We start from the raw sequence: 14,209 nt of genomic DNA on the forward strand, positions 1-14,209 counted from the left end.
GACTTCACCAGAATATCATCCACATAAACTTCCACATTTCTGCCAATTTGGGAGGCGAACACTCTGTCCATGAGCCTTTGATAAGTGGCCCCTGCATTCTTCAAACCAAAAGGCATCACTCTGTAACAAAAAGTTCCATGAGAGGTAGTGAAACTTACTTTGTCCTGATCTTCCTTCGCCAAAGTAATTTGGTGATACCCCTGATATGCATCCATGAAGCATAAGTACTGATGACCTGCCGTAGAGTCAAACAACTAATCGATTCGAGGCAATGGATAACAATCTTTGGGGCATGCCTTATTCAAGTCTCTGAAATCGACACACATCCTCCATTTGCCTGAACTCTTAAGGACCAAGACCACATTTGATAACCAAGTAGGGAACTGCACTTCCCTAATGTGTCCTGCCTCAAGGAGCTCATCCACTTCTTTTTTAATAACCTTATCCTTTTCCGATCCAAAGTGTCTCTTTTTCTGTTTTATCGGCCTCACTCCCGCAAGAGTGTTGAGTCGATGAACCATAATTTCCGCACTAACCCCTTTGAGCTCTGACACAGACCAAGCAAAAACATCTTTGTTCTTCTTCAAGCAGTCAACCAATCTTTGCTTCACTGATGGGACGAGATCAGCAGCTAATTTAACAATCTGAGCTCCCGGTCTTAATTCCACCTTCTCATTACCTGCTTCAGACATCAGAAGCACCTTCTGACCAAACACCCTCGATGTCCGACCTACTGAAACCATTCCTACTTCCCTCCTCTTCTTCTTTGCATCAATCTTCACCTTATTCACATAACACAATCGAGCTGCCTTCTGATCACCCCAAACAACCCCCACTTCTCTTCCACTTGGGAACTTCAACTTCTGATGATAGGTGGATTCCACGGCTCGGAAATCACTCAGGGCAGGGCGCCCCAATTTTCCATTGAAAGAGGATGGTGCATCCACCATGGTAAAGCAAGCCATTTTTGTTACTCTCTGCTCTCCATTTCCAAGAGATAATGGGAGCACTATTTGTCCCAACGGTTGCAAAGCATGACCCGTGAACCCATACAACTCCGTGGTGATTGGGTCCAACTCAAATCCTTCCAACTTTATTTGATCAAGGGTTTCTTTGAAGATAATGTTTACTGAGCTACCAGTATCAACAAAGATGCGAGCCACATCATAATTGGTTATGGTCAAGGTGACCAATAAGGGATCATTATGAGGTACCACCACATCCTTTAAATCTTCCCTTCCAAAACTAATGTTCGGATCAATAGGACAGCTAAGCTGAGAATTTACTTCAAAATTTTCCAATCTGCGCCCGTGAGCTTTGCGAGCCCTTCCTGAATCTCCATCTGTAGTGCCTCCTGAGATCATATTGATCATACCCCTATGAGGGTGATTTGCAATTTTCTCAACCCTATCTTCTTGACCATTTCGTGGAGCTCTTCTTTGATGATCAGGTTGGTTTCCCCTTACTTCATTTCCCTGATCCCTCCATTGAGGTGCTCGGCCTTGGCGAGGAGGATTTGCCCTCCGAGTCAGCTCAGCCCTGAGTCAAGCATCCTCAGAAATAATTCTCTGCACCTCCTCGCCTAGCCTCTGGCAGTCATTAGTGATATGCCCATACTCCTGATGAAAGTCGCAAAACTTGTCGGATGGCGGTAACCGCGGGCCTTTCTCAGCATTTCGAGGCCTCACAAGCGCTCGCCTATCCTCACAGACTTGCATTGCCTTCTCCGGGCTTACCGAGAGTGGTACGTAAGGGTAGGGTCCCTTAGCCCTGTTCATCTCTTCCGCAACCCTTTTCCTTCCAACATCTGCCTTCCCTTCTACCTTTGCTCCTATCTTGGTACTTGGCATACTCCCAGACGTTCCTTCATGTCTCCTTTGCCTCTGTGCATCCTCCAAATTCACATACTTCTTAGCTCGACTAAGGAGCTCATCATAAGTCAAAGGAGGCTTCTTGGCCAAAGATTTGAAAAACTCTCCTCCCCTCAACCCTTGAGTGAAAGAGTTTACCAAGGTATCTACAGTGGCCGCAGGTACTTCCAAAGCTGCTGTATTGAAGCGCTGAACATATTCCCTCAAAGGTTCCACCTCAGATTGCTTCAGATTAAACAGACTAAGAGAGGTCTTCAAATAATTTTTGCTACTCGCAAATTGGTGTAAAAAGGCTGAGCTAAAGTCATTGAAACTTCGAATGCTACCAGGCTGTAAAAGGTTGAACCATTGCTGAGCTGACCTCACCAGAGTGGTGAGGAAGACCCGGAATTTAATTGCATCCGTATATCTGTGCAACAGGGCTGCATTTTCAAACCTTCCCAAATGTTCCTCTGGATCTGAGCTCCCATCATACTCCCCTAAGGTGGGTTGCTTAAAATTCGCAGGGAGTTCTTCATCTAAAATAGCCCGAGCAAAAGGGCTTTCCCTCTGTATCGGCCCAGGCCGACCTCTGACTTGCCGACCCAATCTCCTGATCTCTTCCCACATCGCATCCATTTGATTTGGCTGACCTCCAGGTGGAGGGGGAGGAGGTGGTGGATTCTGACCCATGGCTGTTTGCACCGTTTGAGTAATGAACTGGCTGAGCTGATCTACAGTCATGTCTGCCACATTTCCTCCTCCCCTCCCTCTTCCTCTTCCTCTTCCCACCATATCTACGCCTTAGCTTAAATTTCACACAGACGGCGCCAATTGATATACCTCAATAAAGTGATCTTCTTGGATGAGCTAATTAGTCGCGCTAACAAAACTCTTCCAATAAATGATGACCTGTTGCTGACCTGAAACCACGAAAAAAAGTGTTAAAGGGGGCCGGAAGGTGTTCCGGCATATCCCCTCCGACCCTCAAATCAGATGCTAAGATAGCGAAATATAGAGAGTGGTGTGTGTACACGAGTGAAAATTAGGATCCAAACAATGAAAGTGAACCTGGTATTTATAGGAGAGGACTCCGAATCTTACGCTTACCTTCCTTATCAGGAACCCGAGAATCTCGGGATTGCAATCCCGAATATATAGGCGGATATCTCGTCTGAATCTAGCTTGACCGTGAAGATATCGACATGTACATTTTATCCGAGCTGACCTGTCATCACTAAGACTCTATATTGCTGCTCCCCCGGGGGTCATATGAAAAGGGGTGAGTGAGTTATTACTGAACTCCTGAACTCGCCCTAAACATTGATCCTAGCATCTTAACTAGCTCACCAAGGTTTTCGAACACATTTACTAAGCTAACTCCCTACTAATATTGGGGCTGAGCTGAGCCCCCAGTTCCCGAGCTGAGCTCCCGACTTGAGCTGGAAATTATGGTGGGGGAGCTTGGCCGAGCTCCGAGCTCCCGAGCTGATCTCCCGACCCGAGCTGGGAATTATGGTGGGGGAGCTTGGCCGATCTCCGAGATCCCGAGCTGAGCTCCCGACCCGAGCTGAGAATTATGGTGGGGGAGCTTGGCCGAGCTCTGAGCTCCCGAGCTGAGCTCCCGACCCGGTTCTGGTTGATTAGGGATGTTTCTTTTATATTAGGGTCATCGATGAGCTGAGGTGGTTTTCTCCTCCGGGTATCAATATATATATATATTGTAATTTGACCATATATTAATTATTAACATCAAAGTAAAGTTTGATAAATGAAGTGGTAAATTGAAAACGATACAAATACATAATGAAACTCAGGGCTTCAAGCCTTTATACGGATTTTCTTCTTTTGGTTCTTGTAACAAATAATGAATTTATAAAGGATTTTTTTTAATTTTTTTTTTGTGGTGTTCATGTTTTGATATTGAGATTCAATCCTTCATATATCAGGGTTCTTAATTATGTCAATTATAGACAATGAATCCATGCCAAATCATATATCCAAGTTCTTGTTTGGATAGGAAACGATTCGATGTTCATCTCAAAATATAATGTTCATGTTATTTTAGTTGTTTTTATTACGTGTTGATTGTTAGGTAGTATTTGAGAGAGCTTTTAAGAAGCATTTTTCATAATTTTTTTCACAAAATTTCACAAAGTTTCAAAATTTTGTGAAGGAAAAGCTAAGAAGTGCTTCCTAAAAACTCTCTCAAACATTACCTTAGAGTCGTATGTTTCATATTCTAGGAACACATATTTTATTTTTGTAATTTTTTCATTAATTAAATATATTATGATTTTGTGAGATAGGCTTGAAGCATATATTATACGTTATGCATAGTGTTTCCTTTATTTACCAAAACAAAATTAGTTCAATTTGTTTCAGAGTTCAGACCTCAAATTAACTGAATTTATTTATTTTTTAAAAAACAATATAATGAAAAATATTTATTTTAGAAGTTTTTTTTATTAAATTTCATAAAATAACATATTTTTTGGCATGTCTCGTGCCTGGAGCACATGTTAAAAATTGACTTGGACCTAACTCACCTCAAAAGCTAGCTCAAGATGTGAGGGTTGCCCTCATCTATATAAAAGGCTCCCTGGTTATTTAGCCAACCGATATGGGACACAAACTAATACACTAACACACCCCTCTCACGCCCAGGAATGAAACGACTGGAACGCAGAGATATTAACGGATGGTCAAATATGGGACGGGTGAGGCCCACTATGGATCGTACAACACATAACGGTGAAACCCGGGCTAATGACACCGATTTTGTTTAAAAAATAAAATTCGAAAACAACAAATATTTTAGTATAAAAATTACTTAAACTAGTCTACTATTTCATAATGCAGTTCTTACATTCAAAAAGCTTAAACGATGGTATATAACAAATTTATCCAAGGGCAACTTGTAGATAACTACCTAAATCAAACATAACTTTCAATTTACTCCCTATATTTGTCTTTCCGAAAATGCCCTTGTCGTTATTTTAATCATTATTATTTCTTGAATTATCAAATGTGGAATCGGATTCAAAATATGATTCACTTGATTCATCAAGATAATAAATATTTTCATCGTCGGATGAAAATTCAATTGTTTCTATGGGATAGAATCCAATAGTATATATTTCTTCAAGAAGTTTAATTTTATTTTTCTTTTCGTTTCGTTTTGGACATTCATTCGCATAATGTCCTTCTTCGTTGCACAACCAACATGTGTAATTCTTTCCTTTACCCTTTGGGCAAGGTGGTTTTTTGTTATCAAACTTTTTATAAAATTTTATTTTATAAGGTTTTCTGAAAAAATTCTTTTTAAATTTTTTTTTCTTATAGGGAATAAATTTCTTATTAAAATATTTATAAGGTTTATTAAATTTATTCTGTTTCTGTCGCTTTAAATATTTGTGTGACATGTTTGTTTTGCAACCGTATTCTTTTACTATGAATTCCATTTTGTCACAACAAAGTTTATTGTTTTGTTTGTAGGATTTAGAGATTCTTTTATTTTGTGTTACTTCATGACATTTCTTTGTTATTATGTCTTTAATGAATTTAATAGCTCCTCCTAAAGTTTTAGCATAAGAACTAGTTAAGAATTCATCTTTACTGTGTATAGGTATATTAGGTATCTTATTAAAGATACTTAGTTTATAATGTTCCTTTTTATCAGCATCTATTAATTGATAATAGTTTGTTTCATAATCACAAATAAATTCTTCTAAGTAACATAAATTGCATAATTTATTATTATCTAATATAAAGATTGCTCTATTTTGTTCTATATTCTTAGCTACCAAATTAGCATCATTATTAGAAACTCCTAAAAATTCTTGGTACAAGGCATCAACAAATAGTTCGAAATATCGATGTCCTGTCATTCCTTGTGGTAGATTAGTAATTACTAGGTTTTCAGCCCAAGTTCTTACTGCTCCTATCAGTGTCATTTTTATCATCCCATGAGTTAAAACTTGAATATTCTCACTTTTATCTAATAATGGTGTTAATTGAATTTGTACTGATAGTTCATTTGCCCAATGATCTATCTTTGATTTTCTTTCTTTGGCTGTTGAACAACCTAAATCTAAGATATTCTGTTTCACAAATCCTGATGTTTTTGATTCTCTAAGAATATCTCTAACATCTTTATAAGATCCAGAGTATTGGTCTCTGTTATATTTAAATTCTTCATCATCTCTTCCACCACTACCTTCTACATTCGTTCGTAGATTTAATCGTGGTCTAAAATCATCTTCAGATTCTGATTCTGAAATATCCATATCTCTGTATTGTTCTGAGTCCTGATGTGAATGATATAATTCTTCTGTATTTACTCCTATTTGTTCAAAATCAGATGATTCGGTTTCACTAAACATCTCCATACTTATGTTTGCCATAACTAAGGGGATTTCTATACCATGATTCAATTTTGAATGGTGGTTCTTCTTTCATTTTTCTTTTTCCCTTTATCTATTGGAAGAACTTCCTTAAGATAGTTTAATATTTCATTACTATGTCTTTCTTGTTCAATTATTAATCTAGTCGTTGCTAAATCAATATATTCTTTGAAATTCTTCTCTAATTCTTGTATTGATAGATTGATCTTATTAATATTATTTTCTAAATCTCCTAGATCTTTTTCTAATTTTATTAAGGACGTCATTGCGATGAGGTTGACTCATTAACAATAGCTTGTTTAATTTTAAGAATATTTTGATTCATGGTTCCAATCTTATCAAGAATATCTTCATCATTTCTAGCAAATGATAATGATCTTCTTGGTACAGACTGTTTTGTGATTTGGAGGTCATCTGAACTCCATCTTTTATAGGAATTTATTTTTTCAATAAATGCTTTTCGAGGGTGTTCAATTCTTGTAATATTTTCAAACATTCTTTCAACAGAAATAGTTGGTTTTGTTGAAATTATTCCTGTTTGAGAATTATTACTTATTGCTAAACCGACAACATAGTTTATATTGATCGGATGGTTTCCTGTTAACATAAGATTATTTCTATAAAAGTAATAATCTAATGTTAAAACGTCATTTATGTTTTTATCAAAAAGAGATATATTATATTGTGGATAAATACAAAATTTCATCTTTTTGTAACATAAATTTCCTTCAATTTTTCCAAGGATAGAATCCTCGAAATTACGTATTCTTTTGTCACGAACTGTTATTTCAATTAGTGTATCTATTTCTTCTCGGTAGTGAGCTGATATTATTATTTCAATTCCTCCGATATGAACATATTTCAGTTCAGATCGTTCTTTTTCACTGGCTTTTGCCATGATGGTATTAATATCTTGAGTTGTTAATAACTTCAGAGTATTAGACCTTGATTCGTTATTTATTTTACAAGATCGTTCTTTTGTACGAATCGAATAATAAATTAATTTTTTTCTGGGATTAATAAAATTTGAAATCTTACTTAGTATTCCTGGTTGGTCTATTAGATTTGTTTTTGAATTAGAAAACCCTGTTTTTTGTATTTCAGCAAACTTACTTTGATTGAATATAATATTCAAATTATACTCTTGGTTTTCTTCAGATTCATCGATCTGACTGTTTTGATTTGGAATTGTTACTTCTGTCATTTTAACAGATGATAGAACTTCTTAATTTTCTTAATGCTATTAAAAGCCTTTTTGTTGAATCTATCTGTTCTAACAAATTCTGAAAATCTTCGAAACTATCAATTGAAGATTGACAATTTTTAACATGTTTCAAATTGTTTTCACAATTTTCTATATCAAAATTTATATTTTGAGAATATAAATTAAAGATATTCATTTTTGTATTTTCATACATTTTCCATTTAGTAAAAATTGTTACTTTTATTATTTTGTTTTTGTTGATCGGATTTCGATAACAAAGTTTTTTCTTATTCATAACATATTGTTATGTCTTCAATTTCATCGTTTTCATAAATTTGAATTATCATTTTCCAGTTGCTTGAAAAATGTTTTTTTTTATGATTTTTAAAATAAAAGGTTTGGAGATCTTTTATTTTATTCCATAATTGATCTATTTGACGTAAATCTTTTAGTAAGATTATTTTATCAAATAAATTTTTAATCTAAATATCTAAAGTTAATCCAGACATTAATAATCTGCTTTATTTAAGCTCTGATACCAGGTTGCGAAATTCTTAAAATTCTTATGAATTTTCTTATTCATGGATTTACAGATCTGATTCATGGATTTACAGATCTGATTCATTTATAACAGATAAATGTTTTCATATTAGTTTGTTTCCATTCATGGGTTATTAATACAAATTTTAGTTGATAAATTGATTCAAATATGGTTAAATCAGAAGTATTTAAACGATATTCATGAAATGTATCATATTCATGATCATCTTCTATTTGGAAAAAGTTTTTTATTATTAATCTTCCATTTCTTATAAAGGATGATGACATGATTAATGTATTTTGACTATTTCTTTGAATTAAGGGCTGCAGGAGGTTTAGGAAGGTTACCTTGTTTGAATGAATCTTGGTTTTGAGCAGAGGCCAAATCTTTTCTTTCTCTTAACGATCACTTGATCAACTGGTACTTGCTCTATGGATCTCCAGGTTTACTCTAACCATGAATATTCAATGGTTGGCTTCCAACTTTATCCTCCTTACGTCCTGCTTGTTTAGTTATTAGCCATAAGGCTTATTTTGTTTCTGATTTTATGTTTCTTAGTTTCTGATAGTTTTCATACGTCTTATATGAACCAGATTGTAAGAAACTTTAAGAAGAGAGAGATACTCAAACTTCACTTCCTCTTTTACAGCACAAAACATCTCCTTTTATAGGCGTGGAGAAACGCATACATAATTAAAAATAAAAGAAAAAAGGGGGACCACCCGACACTACATAATGGAAACAGCTCATTTTACGTCTGAGTGGATGCCTTTAACATGTGGTGTGGTCCACGATTTCATTTGTTTTTACATTGTGTCACTCTCTGAATCACTGGTGCATTCGGACCATTTCTTTCTTGGTTTGTCTTCTTTGACAGCTGGTTTGTCCTCTTTGACATCTGCTTCTTCTGTCTGAATGGGTTGGCAATGTCCACATTTGTGAGTGGAAATCATTGTTCTTAGTCTTTGACATAACATTTGTTGGGTTTCTCGGGTCATGTCAACTCTTGCTTCATAGATTGGAGCTTCAAATTGAGCTAACATGGCTTGTTCTTTCTTTTGAATTGTCTCTTTGTGTCTAGTGGTTAATAAAATTTTACTGGTTGCAAAATTTATTTTAACCTTTGAGTTTCCATCAATCTTTCCTGTCTTTGAGATCATATCAATCAATGTCTTTATTCTTATCTCAGAAAGTGTTGAGATATCCATTACTGGTTTCTCTTCATTTGATCCTTCGAATAAGAACTTGTCTTTTTGTTTTCGACATTGAATATATACCATTGGTTGATAGAATTTGTTATCATCCCAATCTGGAAAGGTTGAGTGAATACTCAATGTTAATACTGGATCGTCCTTAAAGACTGCTTTCTTGAACTGGATGATACTATTTCTCAACTGAAATGGAAATAGTTCTATTTCTTGATTGTTGGGACTGACTTCCAATCCACTTAATAATCCATTTGAAAAAAATATTGCGACTTCATGCACTGGAGCACCTTGCAGTGTTCTTGCTCTTGATATGCTCTGTGTGTCACAAGTTTGTAGCCAAGATTCTGCAGATGGTTTGGCTATTCTCAAATAGTTTAGTGTTTCAAAGAATTCAGTCTTGAGTTTTTCTGGAAATTTTTTTTTTCAAAAATTGGTTTTTGTGGTCGCAGATTGACCATATTTCTTTCTTTCTTTTCAAGGGCACTTTTAAACTTCCTTTTTTCTTTTTTATTTTTTTCGGTGCTGGCTGTGTCCATCGGTTCTTTTTTCTTTTCTTTTTCTTTGTCAATGTTGGCTGTGACCACTGGCTGTTTCTCTTTTATCTCCATTATTTTGTCAAATGGAGTTGCTATTTTGATTGGTGTTCTTGGTGAGGATGATGATGATGAAGTTATCATCTTTTCTTCTGTCCTTTGAATTTTTCTACTCAAATTCCTTTCTTTTAGTTGAAGAATTTGAATTTTTTCCTGTAATTCAATCAATTGTTCTTTTAATTGACTTAGTTGCTCCATCTTGATTATACTCTACACAAGAAAATATATTTATATATATAATGGCTAGTAAAATAACTCTTTTCGTGAGTAATTCGGATAGTTTTATTATGCGTATCATTGCATTTATAAATTCTTTTGCAAGAATTGAATCAATCTTAAATTGATTATTTTACTCAAAGAGTAATTTATGTTTCTGAATATAAATCTCATTTCATTAATTTATATTCCCCATGCTTTTTGAGGCATGTTCGGATGACTGAAAGTCATAAAATAATTCATGTTTCTGAATATAAATCTCATTTCATCAATTTATATTCCCCATGCTTTCTGAGGCATGTTCGGATGACTCACAGTCATTTTATGGATCACTTAGGATCTCCTTTGTTATTCCGTTACTACGGATAGAATAGTTTGGATGAAGTTCTCTGGTTAATGCGTCGGGTAATGAATTATCCGTTCCTTTGACATGTTGGATCTCGAACTGATAATGGTTCAATTTCAATTGTCATCTAATTAGCCTTGTTGCATTTCTCCCTGCATTTCTTGATATTTTCCTTGTCTTGAAATATGTTAAATTCATATTATCTGTTCTTACTAAAAACGGTTTAGAAATAAGATAAATTTCATAAGTTCTAATTGTGAATATTAAAGCTAATAATTCTTTTTCATTCGAATGATAATTTAATTGTGCACCTTGAAAAGATCCTGATGTATAGTTGCATAATTCTTCATTATTTATAGTAGCTGTTTTAGTAAGTTTTTCTAAATTTCTTTCTCCAGTATAAGCTTTTAAACATGCTCCCCAGTATTCATCTGAAGCGTCTGTTTCAATTATTATTATATCTTTATTTGAAGGAAAATATAATTCAGAAAGATTACTAATTATTTTTTTTTTAATAGTGTCTATGTAATTAGTATCTTCTTTTGACCATTTCCACTTATAGTCCTGTTTAAGTTTTACCTGAAGAGGTTTTCTGATTTCTGCAAGTTTCTTAATGTAATTTCCAGAATAAGTTAATAATCCTAAAAATCTTCTTAATTGATCTTTATCCTTGATTTCACTAGGAAAATCATGAATTTTCTTAAGTATATGCGGTTGTAAACAATGTTTTCCATCTTCTATTTGTAATCCTAAATAATTTATTTTTGTTTTGAATAATTGTGCTTTCTTTTCAGAAAGTATAATTCCATCTTTATGACAAATATCTAAAACTGTCATGAGATTTTTATAATGTTGATCTAGTGTTTTTGAATAAATTAATATGTCATCTATATAAACACAACAAAAATCTATATATGATTTAAAAGATTCATCCATATATCTTTGAAAGATACCCTGGTGCTTGTTTAAGTCCGAAAGGTAATACAGTCCATTGATACTGTCCTTTTGGAAAACTGAATGTTGTAAGTAATTGTGTTTGTGGTTCTAGTTGAATTTGCCAGAATCCTGATTTACAATCTAAACTGGAAAAATATTTCATTTATCCTATATAAGATAGTAAATCATTCTTATTTGGGATATAATATTCATCCATAATTGTTGTTTTATTCATCTTTCGATAATCAATTACCATTCTTTTCTTATCAGTATCTTTCTTACTGACATAAAAGGCTGGTGAAGAGTGTGGACTTTTACTAGGGATGATTATCTTAATTTTTAATAATTCTTGAACTTCTTTTTCAAATATTTTTACATCATCCATGTTACATCTTCTTGGTGCTTCACGGATTGTGATATTAGGGTCTTTGAGTTTTATTGAAGCAATGAATTGTTTTTTTTTCTTAATTTTGTCCTGAGGATTTTCAAAACATATATCATGAAATTTTCTCATGATTTTTTTTTCAGGATTAATCGTTAAAATATTTTCTATTTTTAGTTCTATTGGATTTGTATTTCGTTTATGAAAATTCTTTGTAAATCCTTCATTTCCTACGCGAAATGCTTTCGTATTTTGGGAATGTAAATCATTGATGATCCTTTGTTTAAAGTTATGTGATCTTCAAATTGTGTAAAGGGAAGATATTCTCTTAAAAAGTTATTTCCTATTATAATGTTCATTCCTGATTCTATTTGATATATAATGGGTATTACAAATTTTGTTTCTTCTATTTCTATTTTTAATTTTTCTGCTACTGTATTAAGCATGATTATTGATCCGTCTCCTATTCGAACTTTTAATCCTTTATCATATTTCTTCCAATAATGATTTGGAAGTATATGCTTGCTTCCTAAACACATACTTGCTCCTGTATCAACATAAGCATGTATATGATATGGTTTATGTTCTTTGATTTTAATTTGAATTTATATATATATATTATTTGGATTAGTTTTGTTTTTATTATCCATTCTCTTTTTTTTTTTTAAGAGATAAGGGTTAAATTGGTATTTAGAAACAAAAGTTTCTCTCTCCAGGGAGTTGAAAGTAAGTTTTATTTATGTAGGGATTTATAAATAAGTTATAAAGTGGTTTAGGGAGTGATTGGCAATTAACTCTTTATCCAAACTAAAGACATAAGTGAAAACTTAAAAATTATGATATTTTGACTATTGTGCCTTGTTTAGTTTTTATATTTTCTTTAATATATTAATTTAATTCGAAAAGCTGTTGTGAGTCTAAAAAAATATGAACGCATATTATGATTTAGAAGCAGTTTTTTAAAGTTAGACTCGGGTCCAAAAATTGTTAATATCGGTTCTATTGGAAAGTCGATCATGGTACCTATATATAACATGCACCGAGAACTATATAACACTAAAACTCTTCACGTGAGGCCTGAAATCAACCTCAGCTCTATCTTTGCAGCCCCGACGGGTAACGTTGGCTCGACGACGAGAGCTGCCCTAACCAAAGGTCATCCCGAAATCATCGAGTGTGGCAGTTTGTATATGAGTAGATTGATTGTTGCATATATGTTATATACTATATAGTATCCCGTCAGTCACCCAGTGATACTTGTAGTAATTATCCCAAACATTCTGGGTATTCTAAGTCAAATAAGAAAATTAGTTCCATAGATTGAGGTATAAATATAAACTGATTTTAATGTAAAACATTAATTTACTTTGTATGTACACTTTTTAAGTTTCTTTTTTCATTGTCTTACCGGTACTTAATAGCTCCCTCTCTCTCGCAGTTTGTTTACTATTCGCGACGAAAAATTTCACCTTAATCTTAAGATATTATTATCCTGAGATGAATTTAAAGGTGGGCATTTATCCTTGGTTCATTATATTTATTACTGTAAAAGTAGGATACCACATTGTTAGAAGTATTGAAAACACCTCGAACACACAATGTTTAATCGGTGTAGTTATGTCATTATCGTTATTTCAACTTTTAATTTTGACAACTCAATTCACCAAAATAGTCGGCCGACGACTTTCGAGAGCCAACAAAAATAAACAGATGGGTAACACTCGAAGTAGAGAAGGTGGTGGACAGTGGACTTAGCTGTCCTTGCGTTCCAATTACCCACTTCCAATTTTGATGCGACGTTACACATCTGCAACTTGAAGCTTTATACGTACGGGGACTCCATTCCAATATCCCAACATATGAGATGCTGCTACCCCCACCTCGTCAAAATAAACAAGTGTGTTTGTTTGTTTCATATGGATGCACATTTCCTTGTGATATACATTAATTTTGGTACAGGTACTATTTTATTAGTCATAGCGATATAACTTGGAAAAATTCTTTCGCATTCCATACAAGTTTTAATTGTTCTTCCATCAAAGTCAATTATCATTCCGACCATAACCGATTTATAAGACACATGAGTCACAAAACTTTTCATCATCTTTTGATCGTACCAAAACACACAACACCAAACATAGCAAAAAATTGAAAATGATTTCGTCATTCAAATGTTTTTCATACAACTTTATTACGACTATTCTGGGGAAATCAACACCATCCAAACAAGCACACCAACAGCCGGAAATAAACGATTTAATTTTGGCATAACGAAACTTGTTTGTTTGTTGTTGCCAACTTGGTAGAAAGAGATGGTTGGCAAGTTATCTAAAACTTCATATGGATCAAAGTTTTGGTGGAAGCATTCAAATCGAAAACCAATTGGGAGTAGAAAGCGAAAGGAATAAGATAAAACACACATGTTATTCAAGATGTACTCAAAAGTCACTAGGGCTGGCTGTTATCATCTGGTAGACGAGCAAAAAGCTAAACAAATATGTTAAAGCACACGAGTCAATAGTAGCCA

At 34.0% G+C, this 14,209-nt stretch overlaps 1 protein-coding gene across 1 annotated transcript; it reads right to left on the bottom strand.

Moving 5' to 3' along the window:
- Positions 1–254: 254 nt before the first annotated feature.
- On the bottom strand, positions 255–2,645 carry LOC140861612 (uncharacterized). Its single transcript, XM_073264634.1, has 2 exons — positions 1,639–2,645; positions 255–1,539 (listed from the first exon to the last, which is right to left on the bottom strand). The coding sequence occupies exons 1-2, from the start codon at positions 2,643–2,645 to the stop codon at positions 255–257; spliced, it is 2,292 nt and encodes a 763-aa protein (XP_073120735.1).
- Between the last annotated feature and the right edge of the window lie 11,564 nt (positions 2,646–14,209).

The sequence above is a fragment of the Henckelia pumila genome, chromosome 4 (genome assembly GCF_033568475.1).
Source record: "Henckelia pumila isolate YLH828 chromosome 4, ASM3356847v2, whole genome shotgun sequence".
Taxonomy (NCBI): domain Eukaryota; kingdom Viridiplantae; phylum Streptophyta; class Magnoliopsida; order Lamiales; family Gesneriaceae; genus Henckelia; species Henckelia pumila.